The sequence below is a fragment of the Prionailurus viverrinus genome, chromosome B3 (genome assembly GCF_022837055.1).
Source record: "Prionailurus viverrinus isolate Anna chromosome B3, UM_Priviv_1.0, whole genome shotgun sequence".
Classification (NCBI taxonomy): Eukaryota; Metazoa; Chordata; class Mammalia; order Carnivora; family Felidae; genus Prionailurus; species Prionailurus viverrinus.
Window position 1 is genome coordinate 54,457,632 of NC_062566.1, and position 26,274 is coordinate 54,483,905.

The 26,274-nt window shown below is 35.7% G+C and overlaps 1 protein-coding gene across 3 annotated transcripts in view; it reads right to left on the reverse strand.

Annotated features, from left to right (window-relative positions):
- Positions 1–26,274, reverse strand: part of CTDSPL2 (CTD small phosphatase like 2) — an 83,965-nt gene that overhangs the window by 20,717 nt on the left and 36,974 nt on the right. For 2 of the 3 annotated variants that reach the window (XM_047863094.1, XM_047863093.1), the window contains exons 3-8: positions 15,302–15,440; positions 13,548–13,697; positions 7,277–7,492; positions 3,197–3,275; positions 2,752–2,863; positions 502–588 (exon numbers count right to left, since the gene is read on the reverse strand). In XM_047863094.1, coding sequence (XP_047719050.1) covers positions 502–588; positions 2,752–2,863; positions 3,197–3,275; positions 7,277–7,492; positions 13,548–13,697; positions 15,302–15,440 — 783 coding nt within the window. The remainder of the gene's footprint in view (positions 1–501; positions 589–2,751; positions 2,864–3,196; positions 3,276–7,276; positions 7,493–13,547; positions 13,698–15,301; positions 15,441–26,274) is intronic. The other variant, XM_047863095.1, reaches the window with a different exon arrangement.

Here is a 26,274-nt window from a genome sequence, read left to right on the forward strand (position 1 = left end):
TTTTACCCAGATTTTTAAAGCAGTAACTGGAAATGTCCTAGAATTCTGTGATTGATACAAAGCAGATATACCAAACTGCAATCTACAGACCATATTACTACAAAAGGAAATAAAAATGACCAACAAGGAATGAGTTTTCTTTATACTAACTAGATTTTGGGGGAAAACACACACAAAAACAAAACACCAGGTGTTAACCTGGCAAGTTCTTCTTGGGGATCTATGATGTCAGTGCTTCTGCCTCCACCTGCTGGCAAACAGATTATGAAACTAGCAGAGATCACTGGGTTAAGAAAAGGTTCACGTTTTGGGTAACATTTAATGTTTTATGTAATTATTTAGCATGATGCTACTTTGTGTTAATAAATCAGTAATATATTGATGAAACTCATTAGGAAAAAAACACATTAAATTTTACACACACAAAATTACAAAAGATTTCTTGGTTCAGAACATTATCTAACAGGCCAAAAAAGAAGTTAAAAAATTTTTTTTAATTACCTGATAAATGACATCTTGGAAAAGGACTGGAAAAGTAAGTGCTGCATCTTCTAGCTCATTTAGACTACAGTGTACTAGTGTTTCATCCTTAAAATAAAAAACACATACTGAATAAACCAAGATACTAAAAGAAATTTCAAATGATAATTTTATGTACCCATGATCACCAAAAACATTTATTAAAGTACTCATTCATACATGGGATTTTATATTTATCATATTGCTGTGTGTGGCACAGCAATTTGGGATAGAATTTTCTAAGCCACTGGTTCTCACGTATGGTCCCTTGACCAGCAAGAAGTATCACCACCTTCTGGGTTAGAAAGGCAAATAACTAGTTAGAAATGCAAATTCTCCAGCTCCACTTATGATAATTCAAAAACTTCAGAAGGGGGTGAAGGAGAGAGGAGCTCAGCAATCCATATTTTAATAAACCCTTTATGTGACTTCAATGAATGCTCAAGTTTGAGAACCACTGCTCTGAGTTCTGCACTTGCCAACTTTCTGATAAGTATAATCCATACTCCTTTTATTTAACAAATAACAAATGAAAGTTTAGAATCTAATTATTTTTAAAATTACATATATTCTATTCACATAGCTCCTTATCCTTAAATCTTTTCTAAAGACTTTTATTTTATAAAATGGATGTCTTAGTATCTGTTGAATATGTTTCAGACATAAACATGATTTAACTAAATTAGCAGTCAATGAAGACTTGTCATCTTTGATCACCAAACTGTTTTCTCATTAGGAGGATAAGAAGGTGAGGATCATTCAATCTAAGATATGTGCAAATATTCATATTTCTTAAATACTGAATACAAATAGGAGGTCTATTTGTAGTTAAATGACAAAATGCTTTCTTTCAAAAAGCTGCCAGTGACTACCCCCAAAATTTTTCAATGCATTTAAAATGAATTAAAATGAAACACAAATGTTCATACCTTGTGATTCCACATCTTATTAGCTGGAGTGTTTCTTTTAACCTAAAGTTAACTCTGGGGAGGCAAAGAGCAAAAAATACTCTAGATATGCCTCATTTTCTTTTAATAGCATATCAGACTACACATTTCAAGGTACTGTCTTATCATCTTAAAAAAAAAAAACCGGTATCCTCCTTCCTACAATTGAATAACTAATTCTACTACTTCATTTACACACTATCTAAATTTTGATCATTCTTCATTTACTTCTATAAAATTATTCATTTATGCTCAGCCAATTCCTAGCTTTCCTTCTCTATTTACCTTTAAACTGGATTAAAAATTACATGGTCAAACTTGCTATGATGACCATATCAACTCCTAACACAAAAATCTAGCAAAATCTTTTTCAGTTTTTCCACTAACTTGCACATCACATCTAAACTACTCATAATCAGTTTCAAAATTTTTCTCTTTATACTTATCCTCTAATAAATACCTTAATACTTAGGATCTCTGAATACCTCTCTTACAGCTCTTTGGCTAGGCAAAGGCTAAGGTGGTGAACTCTCAAAAAAGAACTATACATCCTAGTTAAGATTTAAAATAATGATCTTTTCCTCAAGAAAAAATTTTATGAGAAGTAAACCACATCTCCAATTATAGGATACCAGTAACAAAGGCTAAATAATAAATTGTTTCCAGTATTATGTAAGAGGTAGATGTTCATTTTTCAAAGCTCTTTTGGTATCCTAAAACATAAATTTTTAACATACCAAGAAAACATTTCAAAGGTTTTATTAGCATTCAGAGCTCATGCTTTGGGGAGTCTATTAATAAAGTTATTGATATTAGACAATACACAAAAATAAGAACAGGAAAAGAACTATAATCTTGCATAAAGTTAACTCATTGGGACACAGATAATATTTGGTCCTTCAGGGAAACATAATCCTAACCATGACCCCCTTCCCCCCCCCCCCCCCCCCCGCCAAAAAAGGTGAAATCTAAGCATGAAATCAAATTATAATTTATTGGGAAATTTTTCAAAAAAGATCACAAGGGTTCCAGAAATATGGGGGAAAGAACCAATTTAAATACAAAAATGAAAGCCTAACTTATTTTCAAAGAGTACCTGATACCAACCAAATGTGGATCCTGGCATTATACTATACTTCAAATAAAAACATTTCAGAACATCTTGGACATGTTTAGTAAATGTGTAAGCCTATTCATTCAATTGTATCCTTTTAGTTATTTTCAGCTAGTATTTTAAAAAATAAATTTAACTTACTTGCCCTACCTCTATAGATAATATACTTACCAGGTCTAAAACTAGGGAGAATTCTGGTGTGCTTCTTGTTTTCAATGGAAGAGCAGGTTTCCTATTTAGTTGTTCTTCTGTCAGTGGTGGAACATGTTTGATGAAATAATACCTATAGATCAAATTTTTTTTTAAATCTCAACATTTCTATTTTTTATAAATATTAAACATATTACTAAATTCAGCTCATATTTAAATCTTTTTAAAATAAATCTTCAATTAAATAATATCCATTTAACCTAGTAAACCAAACCTATGAAACATAAATAAAACTGAAAATATATAAATTAGTACTTCAGTAACCCAGTAAAATTATTAATACCTAAGGGTCACATGTTCTTTGCAATATACCATTGAGCCACCCTTCCACACACATACTTTCATTCTGCTCCAAGAGCGAAAGGAAAATAAAAGACAAAAAAAAAAAAAACCACAAAAAACTCACGGGTCAAATACTTCCCAGTCTTCTTCATAGGTGGCCTCTGCATGAGCTGACGAATAACCACTATCTGGAGTTACTGGTGCTATTTAATAAAAGGAAAAACAATATGTTAGTTTTAACTCACTATGAGTATACATTTTTACTGATTTTATATAAGATTTTCCTGACCCCTTGTGTATTTTAGGTTAAAGATATGACAGAAATAACTTGTAAACAGTATTTCAAAGCAAATTTCTTAACACATATTTCTTAAAACAAATTTCTTAACTCCAGAAGCAAAGGAAAAAACTGCCATTACAGATTAAATGGCAAGCTAGATCATGGCTAGTAGAATTAAAATCCCTAATAGCAAAGAAAAAATTTACTACTTATTGCTAGAAAAATATACTCCACCAAACTTCAATTTCTAACTGAATGGCGTCTATATGTGTAACCATAAAAACTTCATGCTGCCTCTTGCAGCAGTAACATTTTTCAAAGTACCTTGTACATACATAGGAAGTCAATATATATGTGTGCTGACAATAGACCCAAAGGTAGTTTTTAACCTGAGATCTATGAACATTCTTTAAGAGGTTCATGAACCCCCCCCTTGTGCACTTATGTTGTATGTACATTTTCCCAGGAACCTCAAGGCTATCTAAAATCTTTTAAAAGTTAAGAAATGCTGTTCTATTTAGAAACCACTGCTTCAGAGGAGGCTTTATTTTACTTCTAATTTACAAGCAACCTAAAAATAATCATGAAGCAATTCTATATGCCATGACACATGGTCCAGTATATGTTTAAGCTAAAATTCTATCAACTGACAGAGCTTTAGAAATTATGCTGGAAGGGGCACCTAGCTTGCTAAGTCAGAAGAATGTAGGACTCTTGATCTCAGTGTCTTGAGCTTGAGATCCACAATGGGTGTAGAGATTACTTAAATAAATAAAAAACCTTGCTGGGAATTTTCTAAGACAATAATTACAACTTAAATTCAAGAAGACAAAAGATAATATTATTAGTCAGAGGTAATGTTTCAGACAAAAGCTTAAGTTGGATGCTACAGACTGAATGTTTGTGTCCTCCCAAAATGGTATTTGGAGGTGAAGACTTTAGGATGTCATGAAGTCATTAGGGGGGAGCCCTCATGAATAGGATCAGTGCCCTTATAAAAGAGACTCCAGGGACACCTAGGTGGCTCAGTTGGTTAAGCGTCCAATTTGGACTCAGGTCATGATCTCGTGGTTTGTGAATTCAAGCTCCACATCAAACTCTCTGCTGTCAGTGTGGAGCCCCTTTGGATCCTTTGTCTCTCTCTCTCTCTCTCTCTCTCTCTCACTCTCTCAAAAACAAACAATGGGGCGCCTGGATGGCTCAGTCGGTTAAGCGTCCAACTTTGGCTCAGGTCATGATCTTATGGTTCATGAGTTCAAGCCCCGCATCAGGCTCTGTGCAGATAGCTCAAAGCCTGGAGCCTACTTGGAATTCAGTGTCTCCCACTCTTTCTGCCCCTCTCCCACTCATTCTCTTTCCCTCTCTCTCTCTCAAAAATAAACATTAAAAATTTCTTTAAATTATAAAAAAAAATAAACAAACATTACAGAAAAAACAAAAAGAAAAAACAGAGACTCCAGAGAACTCACATAGCTTCTGCCATGTGAGGATGCATGAGAAGACAGTTGTCTATGAACCTGAAAGCAGGCCCTTAACCAGGTCCTGAGTTTGCTGGCACTTTGATCTTGGATTTCCAAGCCTCCTAAACTGTGAGAAATAAATTTCTGCTGTGTATACACCACCTAGTGGTGTTTGTTACCACCTATGGTAGTTTGTTACAGTAGCCCAAAAGGACTAAAATAGTGGAACACGGTAAAAACTGCTGTAATCTGTCTATAGGAATGGAATATTGGTGGATAATAGTCCTTCAGGACAAAAAGAAATCATTTTTGCTATTATGATATATTAATTTCTTATGTATGAATTACCTTGTAACATAGTATGTTCAGTGAATGACAGATGTAAATAATACTTTTGTCCATCTGTAATAACTTTATGCCAATGACAGTTCATTAGCACAAGGGTTAATAGAAAAATACAACTTCTAACCACTTCTGTTTCAAATTCCTATTAACCTCAGAAAAAGGGAGAAAGGAAGTAATATTTGAGAGCCTTCATGCTAAGCATTTTTCTTCTTTCATCCCATTTAGCCTTTAAAACCGTGAATTATTACCCTTTTAAAGCTAAGAAAACTGACTCAAGTGAGCTTAAATTGTCTAAAGTCACAAAGCTAAGTAAATGGTAGAGCCAGCCTCTTTCTGTCTTGTTCTCTTTGGCTTAGTTCTTAAGGAAAACTAACAATCTTTATCACTCATACTCATCTTTTAAGATCAGCAAAAATTTTACTTCTCTCCTGTCATGATACTCCCAGAGTAAATATAATATGCCACCTCATCATTTTGCTCATTTATTTGTAACAGCACTCACCATACTGTACAGTAATTTTTGTGTATACCTGGCTCATCAATTAGATCATTCACTCTTCAGGGTCAAGAAGCATTATCTTATTCATCTTCATAAACAATGCCCATCACAAAAAATAAATGTTCAATAAATGTTAGGGGACTAAATGAATGAATGAATGAGACAACAGGACTAAATTTTCCTTTTCCCCTCTAGAAATCACTATGGTTATAGAAATCCCTTCTCCATTTTCATAGTTGTCAGGGAAAAAAAAAAATACAGCAGCACAAAAATATAGAACAAACATCAAACACGAGGCCCAAAGCCCTGGACTTAATCTACTTTACAATTCACTAGCTTAAACACTGGCAAAGTAATGAGCATAAAATGACAGGTCAAGAGTAGGTTCATTTGCAAGTCCTAACTATGTGCACCATATTGATTTGCTTGTCAGATTCAATATTATTCTTAAATTACAACATTATAATTTAACATTATAGATATTAACATTACAGAGCCCAATCTTTTATTCAACCAAGTTAAAATAAATCTTTCCTATTTTATGTCACTTTTCATATTGGTATGACTGGGTTGCACTATATAGAAATTTCATAATTGTATGCATTTTTTCTTTAAATGTTTTCAGCTGTTTGGATTGTAGTTTTTCAAGTTTCTCCTTTATATTCAAGGGAAGAACATTATTCTACTTCCTTACACCAAACTACATTTCTGAACCAATACATATGCGCAAATGCCGGGCATTGTAAGAAATAAACAAATCTAAGAGTGCCTGGGTGGCTGTTGGTTAAGGGTCTGACTCCTTGATTTCAGCTCAGGTCACAATCTCATGGTTTGTAAGATTGAGCCACACAACAGGCTCTGTGCAACTTGCTTGGGATTCCCTCTCTCCCTCTTTCACTGCCCCTCCCCTGCTCATGCTTTCTCTCTCTCTATAAACATGAAAAAAAATTTTTTTTAATCTAAAATAAAAGCCTAAGATCTTGTCCCTCTGAGAAACGATGACCGTCCTCAATTTTATTTGTTTTTAAGTATGATGGAACAGTTTCATCTTTTAGCTTTATGCATCTATATACCACAACCCTCAGATGTAATAAATTCTGATCTCATGTGTTCTACATTTCCATTACAAGTGGCTCAGGGACCAAACAATTACATTAGGCTTTTATAAAGATCCAGAATTAGGCTGCAGTTTGAATACAGGGCAAGATCTAGGAACAGAAGCTTCTTGGCGGGCGGCGGATGTCATTTATATATGCAACAAATCCGAAGGTGTAAGGCTGCCGTTAGGTAGGGACTTCAGACTTAAAGGTCTGAGATTGGGTGCAATTACAATAAATATACTCATAAACACGAGCATCTATTTCACTATTTGTGTTCAATTTCTCTAACTAGTAAGATCAGTACAAATAATTAAACTGTAAAATGATTCTCAATCAACACAACCTTCTAAAAACTTTCAATTTCAAAATGACTGTATATCTGGGAGAAAGTTTTATTTTCGATTTTAATTGTCTTATGTTCAGGGAAGAAAAACATATGCATTTGACATTAAATAAACATAAATAAATACCATATTTTTCTAAATTCATGAAGATGCATAAGCAAAGGAATTTTCTTCACCTGTAAGGGGTGGGATATCACGATTAACTGTTTCTTCTGCTTCTTCTAAACCATTATTTATCGATGGTCTCACTTGAACTGCTTGATTTGAGTAAGCTGCTCCATTAGTTGATGTCGTAGTACTGGTAGTGATCTCATCCACCTGTTCCATATCAAGTTGTTTTACTATCTCTTCAGCTTCCACAGCCTGTCCTGGGGAATCAGATCCTGATGTTCCTATAATTAAGATTCAGTGTACTCACAACCATCATTTAAAAAATCAAAAGGGAGTGGCAGGATAGGATAGATGATTTTAAGGGTACAAACTTATATAGCAAGCAAACATAAGCCCTAGAGACCTAAGGCACAATAGAGTGCAGACAACAATATTGTATTATAATCATCAAACTTGCTGACACTAGAATTATTCCAACCACTAAAAAGAAAGGATAATTACGTAATGGGATAGAGGTGCTAATTATTGCTACATGGCAATCATATTAAAATATATAAATGTATCATATCAACATGTTATACCCTTAAATTTACATAATGTTGTATATCAAATATATTTTAATAAAGGGTTTTTTTTTAATGCTTATTTATTTGTTTTGAGAGAGAGTGTGAGCGAGTAGGGGAGGGGCAGAGAGAGAGGGAGAAAAAGAATCCCAAGCAGACTCTGCACTGTCAGCACAGAGCCCCACACGGGGCCTGATCCCACAAACTGAAATCATGACATGAGCCAAAATCAAGAGCTGGTTGACTGACTCAACCACCCAGGTGCCCCTCAAATACATTTTAATAAAACTAAAATTAAATATTGAAAAATAAAACTCATAAATATTTAGAAAAACTAAATGCAACAGACATAGAGCTGATGATCACTGTTTAGTGAGTCTCTTCTAGATATTTCAAATAATGAGGAGTAAAGACTATTACAAGCTACAGTGCTATTGGTGAACAAAATTTTTCTTAAGAGTGTTCAGTTTAGGGGCGCCTGGGTGGCGCAGTCGGTTAAGCGTCCGACTTCAGCCAGGTCACGATCTCGCGGTCCGTGAGTTCGAGCCCCGCGTCAGGCTCTGGGCTGATGGCTCAGAGCCTGGAGCCTGTTTCCGATTCTGTGTCTCCCTCTCTCTCTGCCCCTCCCCCGTTCATGCTCTGTCTCTCTCTGTCCCAAAAATAAATAAACGTTGAAAAAAAAAATTAAAAAAAAAAAAGTGTTCAGTTTAGAAACATCCAGCTATATAGACAGTCATAATTTAGAACTTTAAAAAATTTTTATTGAGACATAATGGACATACAACATTGTGTAAGTTTTAGGTGTATGTGCTAATTTAACACATCTATATATTGCATTATGGTTACCAACCTAGTATTAACTAATACCTCTATCCTGCCACATCGTTATCATTTTTTGTGGTGAGAAAATCTAAGATCTAGTCTCTATGCAACTTCAAAGTATACAACACAGTATTGTTGATCACAGAACTTCTTTTCAATAAAGCAAATATCATTTATTAAGTGTCTACTATGAGCTAGGCATTGTGTATGTGTGTGTGTGTGTGTGTGTGTGTATTTTTCATTATCCTCAAATTAGTCCAGTACTAAGTAAACATACTAGCCACTGTGGACAGAGGTAGTTATCCAAGAATGAGCTGTTACCCTAACCATCAGAACATTTTTATTCAGAGACACAACAACAATTTCCTAACACGATTCCATCTCAGTAACAAAGACTGAAGTTAGTTTCCTAATCATACTCAGCCACAACCTAAATGACCCTGCTACCCAATTCTTCTTCCACAATGAGATGACCCCAACTCTATTTCTTTATGGAATCCTCCAAATGTCATTTTCAAAAACAAAATCAACCTCCCATACTCTCAATTTTCTCATACAACATTCCTTCTCCCTCAAAGCTTTAAATGTGACTTATTTCCAAAAAATCTCTTCCTGATACTTTTCCCCTCAAAGCTCTTTATTCTTCCATACTCATACTAAATGAATCAGAATTCATTTATTCCATTGCTGCCACCAAATCACTGGTGTTCCATTAACGTGCAAAAATCCCTCCTCCTTTGAGACTGATGGCACCTAGCTTTGTAGTTCTTCATTTATCCCCACTGCTGTCCTCTACCAACTGTTGCCAGCATCCTCTCTCAACCAGACGAATTTAACACCTAGCCACCAGTTTAAAGCTCTATGAAACACCTGCTGGTTGTTACTACAGGGGATGTCAATGACTCATCCCTAGACTAATCAAAGGTCTTGCGCTCTTAAGCTCCATCTTCATACACGCTGCTCTCTTTAGCAAGTACCATGACCATAACCTGGACGTTCACAGTAAGAAACTGTTCATCTCTGAAAACTAAAGTTCAAATGTATCGGTCCACTATCACAACTTCCTAACCTTTTAATTACCTATTTCATATTCCCATTACATGTGACCTTCATGTTTGATAAAGGCCAGTCTCATTCCAAACAATCCCTTAACAGCCCCTTCCCCACCCTTCTCATCTAGTCAGACTGCATGGTATATCACTTAATACACTCACAAGCCAGCAGCTTCAGTATTCTTGCTCCCTTGTCTTTCAAATGTCACCCATCATAGAAATCTCTCTTGAATCAATGTAACTTACAGGCTTACTGGATTATGCATGTATTTAATTATACCCAACAACAAACATTCTAAACCTTCACTGTTCTCTTCAGTCCCCGCCACCAGGAATCTCAGCACATGGCACCATCTCCTCCTTCAACGAAAAAGTAACTTACCAAAAACCAACTTCTTCTGCCCATTTATTTCCGCACACACCTTCACAGCTTCTTTCCTTTAGCACTAGAGAAAAATATCTCTTTTTCCTCTCTTCTCCATTCTAATCCTTCTACTATCTGTTCCCATAATCTCATCGTTGTCAGCAGACTCCAGAAACTTTCTTCATTAGTTATTTTCCCTCTATTTTCAACCTCTTCCTGTTAGACTCCTCCCTGAGGCTTAAAAACATGCTGGTCTCTCACAAAGAGAAACCACTGGAGACTTGGTAACCTCTCTAATTTTATAGTCAAGTAGTTCACAACAGTAACCTACATTTGCTGCTTCCTTTCTTACTCCCATTTTACTCTTTTAACCCAAATGTGTTAGGCTTCCAACTCCAGCCACTCTCCTGAAACTGTTCTGGCAAAAGAAACCAATAACTTGGGGTGCCTGGGTGGCTCAGTTGGTTAAGCATCCAACTTCAGCTCAGGTCATGATCTTGTGGTCCATGAGTTTGAGCCCTGTGTCAGGCTCTGTGCTGACAGTTCAGAGCCTGGAGCCTGCTTCAGAGTCTGTGTCTCCCCTCTTTCAGTCCTCCCCCACTAACACTCTTGCTCTCAAAAAATAAACAAACAAACAAACAAACATACATTAAAAAAAAAAAAAGAAAGAAACCAGTAACTTTGTAATTGCCAGGCTCAGCAGTCTCTTTTCAATACTCATTTCCTTTCCTTCAATCTTTATAATTGTTTGACCTGGGTTTTGATATTCTCTTTTCCTTTGGCTTCTATGACACAAAATCTCCTGGCTTCTTCCATGTCTTTGTTGCTTTCTTTTACTTTGTCCAGTCCTTAAATATATTCCAAGATCTTAGTTTGCTGAACATTTACTCCATTAGTTTCAAATGATACCTATAAGCTGGTAATGTAATAGTCTACTGCTTAAACCCAGGTTTCTAAGCTCCACACAAGAAGGACAAATGGCTACCAGATATTTTTATTTGGTTGTTTCATAGCACCTCAAACTCAGTATGGCCCACCTATCTCCTAGAACCTAACCTCTCTTGAAAAAATAACCTTGTGTCATCTTAATCTCTGGTCTCTTTCACCTCCAATCTGTGCTCAAAATTTGTCTACTCTATATCTCTGATCCTTCTTCTTTTCTCTAATATCATAGTTAAGGCTACATGAAGTCTCATGTGGACTACAAGTCTACTAATTGTTTTCCCCCAACACAACCTTTTTAGAATGCAGCTGACACATTGTGATTTTTAGAAAACAAAAATCTGTTCATATTACTCACCAGTTTAAAACCTTTCAGTCATCCCCCACCAAGGATAAAATTCAAATATCTTACCATGTTACTTTTGATTTGCCATCTTTGTAACTATCTTAACCATCCTGTGCACTCCTCAAATCCAATGGTCTATCTGTAACTAACTAATTTCAGTTTCTCAAACACACTATGCCTCTGCTCACGCTGCTCATTCTACCTGGAATACCCTTTTTACCACCTTTCAAGATTCAGCTTTTCTATAAAGACTATTATGAGATGTCAGAATATAGAACCATTCCATCCTATGAATACCATACTACCCCATACCTCTATCAGTGCACTTACAAAAATTTATTATACCTATTTATAGATCTCTCTCCCTCTTGTAAAAAATTAAGCTCCTTGAGCACAGGGACCATGGATGTGTTAAATATCCTTGAATCTCTAGCAATTAATACAATGGCCAGGACACAGCAGATACTCAAATGAATGACATGAAATCTTCAAATCGCCCCTGCCCCATATTTAAGTATAATTATCCTCTCTCACAGACAAAGAGGCTCAAGAATTTAAAGAACTAGACCAAGGTAACACAGCTAAAGAGGCAGAGCCAGGAGGAGGAGGAGGAGGAGGAGGAGGAGGAGGAGGATTTGTTGTTGTTGTTGTTGAGAGCAAGGGGCAGAGAGAAGAGAGGGGGAGGGAGAAGGAGAGAGAGAGAGAGGTGGGGCTCATGTTTACTGGCTCAAGCTCACCCAAAGTGGAACATGTGCTCACCCAAGCAGGGCCCAAGCTCATGAACTGTGAGATCATGACCTGAACCGAAGTGAGATGCTTAATGACTGAGCCACCCAGGCACCCGGCAGAGCTGAAATTTTAAGACAAGTTTCTCTAATTCCAAAGCCCATTCTTTTCCCACTACACCAGCTATTTCCAAAGTTGGTCTATGGGGCACTAGTTTTACAAGATGTTAACAGATGTTCCACAAAAAAGGGTTCACTGGATCATACATGTCTAGGAAATATGGAGTTAAACAAAGTTAAAGGTAGTTTTTTGTTTTATTTCTACTATAGGACTTCACAGTCCTTTTAAATGTGCTAACATACATTATTTTCATCCCCCAGAGCATCTAGATTTTATAGTGCACTATTCTGCCTTTTAAAAATCGTATTATCATCCAGGAACATATTCAAATTAGAATTTAAATAATCAGGCAACAAGCACTTAATGGCTATCTTCCATGTGCCCCATACTATCAAACAACATGGTGGATGCAAAAATAAAGACAAGATCTCCTGCCCTCACATAAAGACTAAATTATCATTTATAAAATTAACAATTATTCATAAAAAAAAAGAACACTAGCTATCTTTTTTTAAAATATGCCAGGGGCACCTAGATGGCTCAGTCAGTTAGGTGTCCAACTTTGGCTCAGGTCATGATCTCATGGTTTGTGAGTTTGAGCCCTGTTGTCAGGTTCTGTGCTGACAGCTCAGAGCCTGGAGCCTGCTTCAGATTCTGTGTCTCCCTCTCTCTGCCCCTCTCACACTCTGTCTCTCTCAAAAATAAATAAACATTAAAAAATTTTTTAAGAAAAACAAAAAACAAAAATAAAATGCTGGGGCTGGGAGGGGGGCGGGGGGGCACCTGGGTGGCTCAGTTGATTAAGTATCTGACTCTTGATCTCAGGGTTGTGAGTTCAAGCCTCTCAAACTGTGCTCAGTGCTGGGTGTGGAGCCTAAAAAAAAATGCTGGGCAACAATCCAAATTTCTTTTGCAAAGGCATTTCATCTGAATTAGAGTAGTTTTACTAAATATCCAAATTAATGACCCCTATGGGGAAAAATCAAGCAAACGAAAAATAAAAATAAAATGTGTTACAAAAAATGACCTACTTTCAGCTCACTTAAATATTCAACAAATTCTACTTTACTGATCTAGAATATTGAAAATGTTTCTGGATTCTCTCCTATACATAGTAAGTATCATAAAAATCATTTTCCTTCCAGCTCAGAGTTTATCATCTAGCTTTTCGGAGAGTGAAAGTGGAGTTCATGCACTTCAACAGAGTTAAACATAACCTAAATGTATTTCAGTCCGTTAAAAAAAACACAGTCTTTTAGGAGCTGTGTATTTTTAATGAGGCTGAAAACAAACTAAGATGCTCACAAAATACTCCAGTAAAATCAAACAGATCTCTTGAAAAACCAGGAAAACTAATTTTTAAACCCAGATTATGGTTTATGGGTAATAGTTTATACTTACCATTTTTATTTGCTGGTGAAAAAAAGTTGAAGACAGGAGAAAATATGGTCCCCAACAATGTAGTCCTTGGAGGACTGCCAGAGGAAGGATTATCTTCTAATTTTCCATTTTGTTTTACATGTTGATTTGTCACTTCATAACTACCAGCTTCTAAGGCAAAAAAAAAAAAAAAAAAAAAAAAGTTGCAATCTAGAAAACATGACTTTGAGAAATGTGTTTTAAACAATTCATTATGAAAATATTTTTTCCCTTAAAATACTTCATAAAAACTGATGAACACTAATGTTAAGAAAGCTTTACTTAAAAAAATCCTGAGGTAAATCAAATGATCTTTATAACAAATTTATTATTTATAATGTTTTATAACTGCTACAAAACACATTTACATCTAGAAGTATATATATAGACTGAAGTTTCTAGTATGTAGACTATAGGTTTCCACAGTGTAACAGAAAATGAAATAAACTCTTTGTAAGTAAAGCAAGTTACAACAAAATGAAATAAACTCTTTGTAAGTAAAGCAAGTTACAACAAAATGAAATAAACTCTTTGTAAGTAAAGCAAGTTACAACATCAAAAACACAAATACAAGACTGTGTCTTTATTTACATTTTGGGATGTTGCCTACTTCATAAAACCGACCCTCCAGTCTCTTACTAATGAATAACAGCTAAATAAATAGCGGCAACATATATATACTGAAGCAGAAGACTATGTATAGTATATAGCAAAAATTACTTATGTACATACCGAGGCACCATTTCAGAGTGGTTAAGAAAAACAGGTTTTTTGTCTTTTGTTTTTTTAGATTCTTAATAAAAATTTTTCATGGGTTTTGGAAAATAAACAATAAAAATAAATTCACACAAATGTGTTTTGATTAATCATCCTTGACCTTTCACAACTTTACTTGGTATCTACCCACATTTCTTTCTTTCTTTGCTGCTATAGCTCTTTTCTTTTTCCCTAATAGTTCAAAATTTAGAGATACAATATTGAATTGAGAGGAAAGAGGGAAGGTATTCTTGCTGTTGTGTTTAGAACGCAGCACCCCATGCTCTAAAGTGGTGGTCTTTATACCTTCCTCTGCTTGTCCTTCTTGTTTTTCTCCTTCTTTTGGACTTGGGGAGCTTGTCAGCAATACTATAACAGACTGACCTAGAACAAGATTTATCAACAGCAGCACTACTGACTTGGGGCTGGACAATTCTTTATTATGGGAGGATGCCCTGTGCATTGTAGGATGTTTAGCAGCATCCCTAACCTCCACCTGCTAGATGCAAGGAGCAATCCCACCATAGGTTGTGACAACCAAAAAGGTCTCTAGACATTAACAAACATCCCCTAGGGACAAAACAACCCCTCATTAAGAATCACTGCCCCTGAGTGATCCAAGACCCCTCTGAGCTGAAGTTCCATGATCCAGAAACAAATTCTTTGTACTTATTTCAGTAAATTAAGTCACAATTATTACTGCTTTAAGAAATGAATTTATTAGAGGTCAAAAATGTTGTTCTGTATGCATTTTCATGATAAATAGTATAAAGCCAGTTGTTCTGCCTTTGTCATTTTAATTCATCAAAGTATATTTATATGAGGTAATTTTTATTTCATTTCATGCTAATACTTAATACAAAGGAGATTACAAAATAAGGCAAAAATTACACACATTCAATTTTTAAAAAGAGAAAAGAAACACGTCAGGTGAAATTTCTGCTTAGACCTAATAGAAGAATATCTAAATATTAACAAACCTCCATTTACTTGACTTTTCCGTCTTACTCGAGATATCTGTTTGTTAGGCTTTTCTCCTGCTCTTGGTGTTGATGTGATCAAATTATTATCTATATCACGTTCAATCCTACTCCGTTTTGAAGGATTTTCTCTCTCTTCCTTAAGATATGAGGAAAAAAACATGCATTGAGCATAGGCATTCTGCCTTACAGGTTACACTTATAAAATATGGTATGTACCCCCCTGTTCACTGCAGCTTAATTTACAATAGCCAACAGAAACAACTTAAGAGTCCATCTATTGATGAATGGATAAAGAATACATGGTGTGTGTATGTATATATACATATATAAATATCAAATTATGTTGTACACTGAAACTAATGTTGTATATCAATTATACCTCAATCTTTTTTTTTTTTATTTTAACATTTTATTTATTTTTGAGACAGTGAGAGACAGAGCATGAACAGGTGAAGGTCAGAGAGAGGGAGACACAGAATCTGAAACAGGCTCCAGGCTCTGAGCTGTCAGCACAGAGCCTGACGCGGGGCTTGAACTCACGGACCAAGAGATCATGACCTGAGCCAAAGTCAGCCGCTTAACCGACTGAGCCACCCAGGCGCCCCTCAATCTTTAAAAAAGGTACAATATGTGTAATATATTTTCCTGTTTTCACATGCAGGAGAAACAAAATAGAATTATATAATATCCAAAAGTGGTAAAAAACAAAGTAAAAATTTGACAATGTTATAGGGGTGCTTATTATTAATGCACTTAAAATACACAAATATAATTACAGCATTCTCAATTCAGATCCTTTCCCCAATGTCCATTATACTGTCTGTGCTATTGAAACACTCAAATTGTAAGATGTGCTCTGAATTTTCAGCAATACTCCCCTACTCTTAGATTTGTCCAAAAGAACAGTGGTTGTTTCCATGAGCACTCAGGGTAAGAAACAGAACCTCACTGGAATTTGTTGGCATATCACATATTACCAAAATAACAAGGCTTGCCAATGCCACACCCAATGCCAACCTCAATTCTTTAAATGCCCAAATTAACACTAAGGAGTTTACTCCTTAATGAAGCTCTCTATTCATTTCCTTATATGGGCAAATCTACACCACCAGTGTACATTGTTTTTGCGATATTATTGACTAAAAGAGTATACTCCAAGTAATACCTGGTTTGTCTTCACTTGTACATCTATCTTTCTCATTCGTAAAATTTTTCTAGAGCCATCGACCACATGAGCGATTTTCTTACATTACTGTAATACTGACCTATAATCCCTTGCTGTATTTTTTATTTTTTAGTAATCTTTTTTTTCTTTAATCTTTACTTATTTTTGGAAGAGAGACAGCGTGTGAGCAGGGGAGGAGCAGAGAGAGAGGGAGACACAGAATCAGAAGCAGGATCCAGGTTCCGAGCTGTCAGCACAGAGCCCGATGCAGGGCTTGAACTCATGAACTGTGAGATCATGACCTGAGCCGGAGTCGGACGCTCAACAGACCTAGCCACCCAGGCGCCCCTTATTTTTTAGTAATCTTAATCTCTACACCCAATGTGGGGCTCAAAACCCCAAGATCAAGAATCACATGCTCTACCGACTAAGCTAGCCAGGTGCCCCAATTCCTTGCTGTTTTAATGAGACTACCTGAAACCTTTTGGTAAGGATGAGATTAGAGATTCTTAAACCTATATTAAATACAATTTATATGTATAATCAACATTCTTATTCAACAGGAGTAAGAATTCTCTACTCATACTGAGTATTTGTACTTAATGCTTTTATACCACAGTAAGTAATATGCTACTATGCATTTTTTAAAGGTTGAGTATTATTTTATACCTGAAATAAACCTTGGTATTGTAAATGAACACAATTACAATTTCCTATTTGGATGAAAACAGAACAAAGATACTGTCAAAATATATCAGTCCATATCATACCACATAGAATTTTACTTTTACTCAGTAGTTTTGCTAATTTTAGGTAGCTCCATTACAACAGTATGTCTATTATAGCACAAAATAACACTTCAGTGATCCACAACAAAATTCTTCATATGTTTACTATTTATCATTCCCCTGCATGTTTAAAAGATGAACAGGGAAGCCTCATATCCCAAATATGGGAGCTCCACTGCCAGAAAACAGAACTCTTTTCATAAAGTCCTTCAAGAACAGAAATAACACCACAAAGCCAACAAGACTAAGCTCCAGCATCTTCTTAAAGAAGTCTCTTAGTACATCTGCTATAACATAAATACTTACATTCTGAAAACCCTGCATTCTGCAACACTAAAAATAACAAGGCTTAAGGAAAAAAATCAGTCAATGCCCCGTTAACTCTGTAACCATAGCACCAACAAAAACAATGATTGGGACACCTCCAGAGATAACTTGGACACCCCAGTGAGGCAGCTAACAGCAGCTGAAATGCTACCTCAGGGCTTAATAAAAGGTAATAAAAACAGAAGGAGAAACAAGGGCTTATGGGAGCTGATAGGAGCTTTAAGCCAGTAGGGCAAAGATGGACACAAAAGGAAATGCAAACTGCCACGTGAGAAATGTCTCTGCTAGATCACAGTGTACCTCACTAGGAGGCAACCCCCCATTGCTAATTATCACTTCTAATTAAAAACTGTATGTGTGTGTGTGTGTGTGTGTGTGTCTGTGTGTGGGGCTTTTGTTTCTGTAGCAGCTGAATTGAAAGTTTTTTACTTTCCTGATGAAATATAAAATTCAACTCCCATTACTCAGGATCCCCTTGTCCAGTTCAGGAAAAAATCATGTATAAAGCAATACATCACCCATGTTATACTGACACTATTCCCCTATTTACCAATAGTCTAAGCTAGCTGATACTGTGGAACTACATGTTTATTGTAGCAGAAGAGACTATACTGTGGTCAATTAAAAATACATATAGTATTTTTGCATACATAAAGTATGTAAATACATACAGAAAGTAAAAATATTTTAGCTTACATCTCTAAGGAGGAAGAGGAAGCCATTTTTTTTTAAGTTCATTTATTTTGAGAGAGACAGACACAGTGTGAGTGAGAGAGGGGCAAAGAGAGAGGGAGACAGAGAATCCCAAACGGGCTCCATAGTGCCAGAGCGGAGCCCAACGCCAGGCTCAAACCCATGAAACCATGAGATCATGACCTGAGCCAACACCAAGAGTCAGATGCTTAACTGACTGAGCCATCCACCAGGAAGGTAGTATTCTTAAATCTCTGAATCCCAAGGGAAACACACAGAACTAAAGAGGCAACAAAAACTCAAGGTCAAAATAATAGCAAAAACAAGGGGACAAGCTATCTCCCTTAAATTCTAAGCAGATGAAGACAAACCAACAGCCACCATACCTGAATGCCCACATGCACTAGTGTAGAATAAAGGGATCAACAAGGTGTGTGACACACCTGAGAACAAGAGAAGCCCAAAACAGCTAAAAGGTAGGTATTCAATGTAAAGCATGGCAAGTCAATGTTAAGACAGGGGAAAAAGTTGTGCCCAATCTAATAGCAAAGGGGTCAATGGTGAGAATGAAACAACAGCTCCTATGAACTCCTAAAACTGACCAACTAAGGTTCTCTTCTAGAACAGGGCTCCACACTAAGGGGAAACTGGTGGGAATGGAATCAAAATTGAGTAGCAAAGAAACAAAAGAAAAGAAGAAAAGTGAAGTTTCAGATAAACACGAGGTAAGAATAAAGAGGAAAACTCAAAAAGTAATCACTATATTTTTTTAACACTACACAAAACTAGTTAGAAAAGATACCCTGTGGGGGTGCCTGGGTGGCCCAGTCAGTTAAGTGTCTGAGTCTTGATTTCGGCTCAGGTCATAATCTCACAGTTTGTGGGACCAAGTCCCACGTGAGGCTCCATGCAGACAGAGAAGAATCGCGCTTGGGATTCTCTCCTACTTTCTCTCTGACCCTCCCCTGCTCATGTTCCCTCTTTCAAAAATAAATAAATAAATAAATAAATAAATATTTAATTAAAAAAAACATATATTTGTGTGTGTGTGCATATATATAAAGAATGACATCATAAAAGAAGCATTATAGATAAAAATTATAACTTATTTCAAAGCAAAAGACTTACTAAGAAAACAATACGAGACGCACATCAAGAGTTAGAAAATTTCAAATCAGAGACAAAATAATTAGAAATAAAAGAAAAAAATCACACAGTGCGAAAACAATCAACTTTTTCATAAAAGTGAAAATTAAAAACCTGGCATCATCCTCATTATTTTAGTCATGCTGTGCCTATGTTATAGCAGTTCTGAATTTCAGGATAAAAAAAGAGATGGGCCTTGAACATCAGGAGTTTATGCTCTAGGATACAGAAGGATGCTTTATTGTAATATCAGAAATAAAGACTGAACTAGAACAGACATAAAAGTGAGTAAACAACAGATTAGGTCTTTAATTATTTATTTATTTTTTATTTAGTAGGCTCCACACCCAGCATGGAGCCCAACATTGGGCTCAAACTCACGACCCTGAGATCAAGACCTGAGCTAAGATCAGACCCTGAGATCAAGACCTGAGCTGAGATCAAGAGTCAGATGCTTAATCAAGTGGGCTAACCAGGCACCCCTAAATTATGTTTTTTAAAAGAAACAGAAGATAAAATGGGGGAAAAAATTTTAAAGACATCAAAATATTACAAATACTGAAGATAGACAAAGAAGATCCAATAGACAGAAAATAGTAGTCCCTGAAGAAGGAAACCAAATCAAAAGTATAGCAACAGAACAAATAACAAAGTTTTCCGCAAAGAAAAGATTTTAAATTACATGTTGAAAGATATGTTTAACTAAAACTATCAACCCAGAAAAGCAAACAAAATATATCCTAAACTTCATAGAATTTGAAGGAAAAAAAAAAAATCCTTTGGAGATCAAAGGAAAATCACTTCATTTATAAAGGTAAAAAATTAGATTATCATCAAACTTCCAACAGCAATGCTTTTATGTCAGAATAAAATGGAAAAACATTTAAAATAATCACAAACAGAAAAGGCTACCCGAGTATTTTATATGCAGCAAAACTGATTTTCAAGCTTAAAGAGTACTGTTATCAATGTGCAAGAATATTGTTCCCATGAGTACTCTCTGTGGCATCTACCAGAAAATGAGCTTCAGACAACAAAAATGACTACAGACAATGACACAAGAACTGAGGATAAGCATGAAACATAGTGAACGTATGTAGAACCTTTGTAACTAAGATAAATGAGGATTAAAAGATAGCATGGAATGACTATAGGCTCAGAATGTACAGATATAAAACTATAAGAAAACTGATAAGAGATAAAGTTTTTTTTTTAATTGCTCACTTTAAAGTCATTCTGAGACAGAAAACAGAATTCTTCGCAGCTGATCTACGCAAGAAGTACTAAATGAAATTCTTTAGGCATAAAATAAGTAATACCAGATGGGATCCTAAACTTATAGTAAGGAATGAACAAGGCAAATATATGAGGAAATATAAAAGACTTTGTGTTCACTACTACTGTACTTTTACTAGCTATCTTCAAAGGTCATATTTGCTATCATCTCTGTAGCCTCATTATGATCCAGTAAATTATTATATTGAAGTCTTAAAGCTTTTAATAGTGTGTATATATATATGTGTGTATATATACATATATCTACACATATATATGTATATATATATATGTATATGTAGATATATGTATATATATATGGAAACATAATGAGTACTCTGAATATTTTGCTTTGCAGTAATACCAAATTAGGTTTTTAAAATTTTGTCTAGGGGTGCATGGGTGACTCTGTCAGTTAAGTGTCTGACTTTGGCTCAGGTCATGCATGATCTCACGGCTTATAAATTCAAGCCCCACATCGGGCTTCATACTGACTGTGTGGAGCCTGCTTGGGATTTTCTCTCTCTATCCTCCCCCACTTGCATTCTCTCTGAAAAAAAAAAAAAAAATTTTTTTTTTGTCTAAAACACTTATTTTGAAATTTACTAAAAATTTACAATAAAATTCATAACTTTATAATTAACAATGAATTTTAAAAAAGGGAGATTAGACAATTTGTGGTTTCACTCCATTATTATACTGACACGAAGAAGAAACTGACATAGAATTCTCTTGACTCACAAAAGGGGAAAACTACTCTAAAGAATCTGGATCAAACTGCAAATTACAAATAATAATGTGATAAAGCTATTTTCCTTTAGCTGTATAAATATTAATGTTTCATCATGCCTTATATAATAGAACATACTCAAATAAAGTTATGGTGCCAATTCAGTTCCACTATCATTTGAGAACACTCATTCAACATTTAAAAAAGGAATTTAATATTTTAAATGTACACATCGAGTTTTTAAAAGCCAAAAATCGTTGTAATTTTTCAAACTAAAAAAACTGAATCACCGAGGGGTGACTGGGTGGCTCAGCTGGTTAAGTGTTCAACTTCAGCTCAGGCCATGATCTAACAGTTCATGAGTTCAAGCTCTGTGTCAGGCTCTGGGCTGACAGCTCAGAGTCTGGAGACCACTTTGGATTCTGTGTCTCCCTCTCTCTCTCTCTCTGCCCCTCTCCCACTTGTGCTCTTGCTTTCTCTCTCTCAAAAAAAAAAAAAAACAAAAAACAAAAACAAATAACAACAACAAAAAAACCCCACAAGACAAACAAGAAACTGAACTACCACTGAAATATCTTAAAGAGTAAGTTATACTGCACTGGTTGAAAATGTGCACATATTACTATCTGAGAGACTTACAAACTCTTGCACAGTAGACATTGCTGGAAGCCTGGTGAATAAAAAAGTCAATGAAAGAAACAGGCTCTTTCACTTCCCAGAGATAAAGTAACTCTGAATTAAAGACTTACCTGCAAACACAGGAAATTAGTTAATATCTAGTCTGTAGAATTGTACTTTTGCCTTACAGATATGGCCAGACTTTCTGTTTTGACTATATTTATCTAATACTAGCATCAACTAATTATCAAAGATCTTCTTTACTGTGAATGTGTGGTAATAAACACAAATGGGGAGTAATTTTTTTGTGTCTCAGTTTATCCTGAAATAACATGTTGAACATTTGTGCTGACTGTGCAAAAGCAATGGTAGATATAACTACTGTCACCTTAGCACAAATTAAGGCAATGACACCCAATAGTTACCGTATTATTTACTGCCATGCACTGGCAGGGGGGATAAAGCCAGTTTGTCTTAAGAATGTCCCTGCTGAAGCTGTAAGATTAATTTAATCTCAACCCTTAAATATGTGTTAACATCCTGTAGGATGGTAAGTACAATAAAATACTACAGCTGCAAACTTGTGCTTCCACAATTGTCTTGATAAAAAGTATCTGAGTGATTATAAGCTGAATTACACCACTTTTCTGATGGAAAAGTATTTTTACTAGAAGTAGACTTTTTAAAATTTTTTAAATGTTTGTTTATTTTTGAGACAGAGAGATACAGAGAGCACGTGCAAGTGGGAGAGGGGCAGAGAGAGAGGAAGACAGACACAGAATCCGAAACAGGCTCCAGGCTCTGAGCTGTCAGCACAGAGCCGGACATAGGGCTCAAACTCACAAACTGTGAGATCATGACCTGAGCGAAAGTTGGACACTTAACCAACTGAGCCACCCAGGTGCCCCGGTATTTTCTGAAAAGTGAACAAAGTAAGCCTGCCACTTCAAGAAAAACTGACACTTTTTGTTGCCAACAATAAAATTTGAGCTTTCAAGCAAAAATTCGAATTTTAGAAAACTTAGACCCAGCACCATAAGCTTGACAGTTTCCCAGTACTTAAAAACTATCCTGTTGAAATCAATGCGGATGTTCAGAAATGTAATTTTTAAGTACTGAATAATGAAATATATCAGTATATCAAAGATCTGCATAATTCAGTGAACCAATATCTTCTAAACAATCAGTGTATAGTGTTACAGAACCATACATACACATTCCAAGTGCAAGACTGACTAACGAAAAGATTATTGCAGTCCTTTCAAATTTCATCTTGGAACAAGATGAAATCATTTGACAAGTTTTGGTATAGTATCAACAGACTATCAAAATTATCTTAAAAAGATAGTAAAGTACTCTTCTGTTTAACAAATACATGCAAATATGGTTTTAAGTGCTTCAATGATAACAAACTACCTTGTATGAAGTCAACATTAAAGAGATTTGCAAAACTGTAAATAATGTTATGCTCCCATTAATTTCCTTTTTGTTTTTAGGAAATACTTAAAAACATATTATTGTATTAACATGTAGTGGATTTATAATTGCAATTAGAAATGAATATTTTCAAAATTCCTCAGTTTTAATATCTAATGAGATATACTGATAAATAGCTCACATACACAAACGTTCTTTAGAGTTTCCAATAATTTCTAAGAACGTAAAGGAGCCTGAGATCAAAAAGTTTAAGAACACTTGCTCAAAAGAAACTACTAATGGAAATCACAAGAAAAAAGTTAAGAAGTCACCCCCTCCCAATGGGGAAAATCTGAACTGGCAGTTCACAAAAGAAAATCCATATATGGCCAATAAGCACATTCAACTTCATTAATCATCAGGGAAATACAAAATAAAAACACAATGAGATAACCACCCACCCCTGTAGAAAGGCTAAAATTAAAAAGACTGGCAATACCAAATATTGCTAAGGATGTAGGCAACTGGAACAGTCAAACAATGCTGGGTAGAATGGTACAAATACTCTGGAAAACAACTGAACAGCTTCTTAAAAGTTAAAGAGTCTTTCAACAAATGGTGCTAGGACTAACAGATATTAATATGCAAAAGAATACAGATGGACTCTTACCTCACATCATCTACAAAAATTAATTCAAAATGGAGGAAAGAGTTGAATATAAGAACTAAAACTATAAAATGTATAAGAAAAAAACTCTGAAGCTTGTAAGAAAAATTTATAACACTTATAAGAAAATTCGGGCCTAAAACTTTATCACCTTGAGTTTGGCAATAGCTTCTTGGACATGACACCAAAAATATAAGCAACAACAACAAAAAATAAATAAATTAGACTTGATTTCATCAAATTTAAAACTTCTGTGCTTCAAAGGGGTCTAAAAGAATGGGAGAAAATGTCTGCAAGTCATTTATGGAACAAGGGACTTGTATCTAAAATATATAAAGAACTCTTACAACTCAATTATAAGAAGACAAAACCCAATTTAAAAATGTACAAAGATTTAAAAGAGATTTCTCGGGGCGCCTGGGTGGCGCAGTCGGTTAAGCGTCCGACTTCAGCCAGGTCATGATCTCGCGGTCCGTGGGTTCGAGCCCCGCGTCGGGCTCTGGGCTGATGGCTCAGAGCCTGGAGCCTGTTTCCGATTCTGTGTCTCCCTCTCTCTCTGCCCCTTGCCCGTTCATGCTCTGTCTCTCTCTGTCCCAAAAATAAATAAACGTTGAAAAAAAAAATTAAAAAAAAAAATAATAAAAGAGATTTCTCTGAAGAAGTTACAATGGCCAAGCTCATGAAAAGTGCTCAATGTCACGGGTCATTAGGAAAATGTATCAGAACCACAATGATACCATTTCACTCACTAAGATGGCTATACCTAAAAGAACAATAACAAGTGTTGTTGAGGATGTGGAGAAACTAGAACCTTTAACTTTGTTGGTGGGACTGTAATATGGTGCAGCCATTTTGGAAAACAGTCTGCAAGTCCTTAAAAAGCTACACAGGGGGGCGCCTGGGTGGCTCAGCTGGTTAAGCGTCCGACTTCGGCTCAAGTCATGATGTGTCATGATCTCACAGTCCATGAGTTCGAGCCCCGCGTCAGGTTCTGTGCTGACAGCTCAGAGCCTGGAGCCTGCTTCAGATTCTGTGTGTCCCTCTCTCTCTGACCCTCCCCCGTTCATGCTCTGTCTCTTTCTGTCTCAAAAATAAATAAAACATTAAAAAAAAAAAGGTACACAGAATTATCATATCATCCTGCAATTCTACTCTTCAGTATATTCTCAAGAGATGTGAAAACAGATTTCCACAATGGGACGCCTGGGTGGCTAGGTCCATTAAGCATCCGACTTCAGCTCAGGTCATGATCTCGCAGTCTGTGAGTTCAAGCCCCACATCAGGCCCTGTGTTGACAGCTCAGAGCCTGAAGCCTGCCTCAGATTGGGTGTGTGTGTGTGTGTGTGTGTGTGTGTGTGTGTGTGTGTGTGCCTGTCTGTCTCTATCGCTCTGTCCCTCCCCCACCTGCACGCACATTCTCTCTCTCAAAAAGAAACATTAAAAAAAAATTTTTTTAAATAGATTTCCACAAAAAACCTTGTATGTGAATGTTCACCAGGAGTCACCTTCATAATAGCCAAAATGTGGAAATGTCCATCAACTGATAAAATGGATAATCAAAATGTTGTATATCCATGTTATAGAATATTACTTGGCAATAAGAAGGAATGATGAAATGATATATGCTACAACACAAATGCACACTGTGCATATATTGAAAGCTACTGAATTTATACCTTAAATGGGTGAGTTTTACGGTATTGCTAATTATGTAGGTCTCAATAAAGCAACCACAAAAAAAATTAACATGCATTATATGACTTAGCAACACCAATCTTTTTAACTTAAATATATGTCCATACATGGGCTCAACACAAATATTCATAGCAGCTTTATTTATGATAGCCAAAAAATATATACAATCCAAATGGAGACACAAATTATGTTATGCAGTATACTCACACCAACAGAATTTTGGATGGAGGGCAGAATAAAGTATGAAGACACGCAGTAACATAAGTGAATTCAAAAACTTCACACGGAGTGAAAGATGTAAGAGATGCTATATGACTACAATCATTATGAAACTCCAGAAGAGATTTATGTGATTTATAACAACAGCAGATAGATGGTTGTCTAGGGTGATAACTGTGAAACTGTCTGCAAAGACTGTAAGGGTTTTTGGGCATGAGTGTATAAATCTGT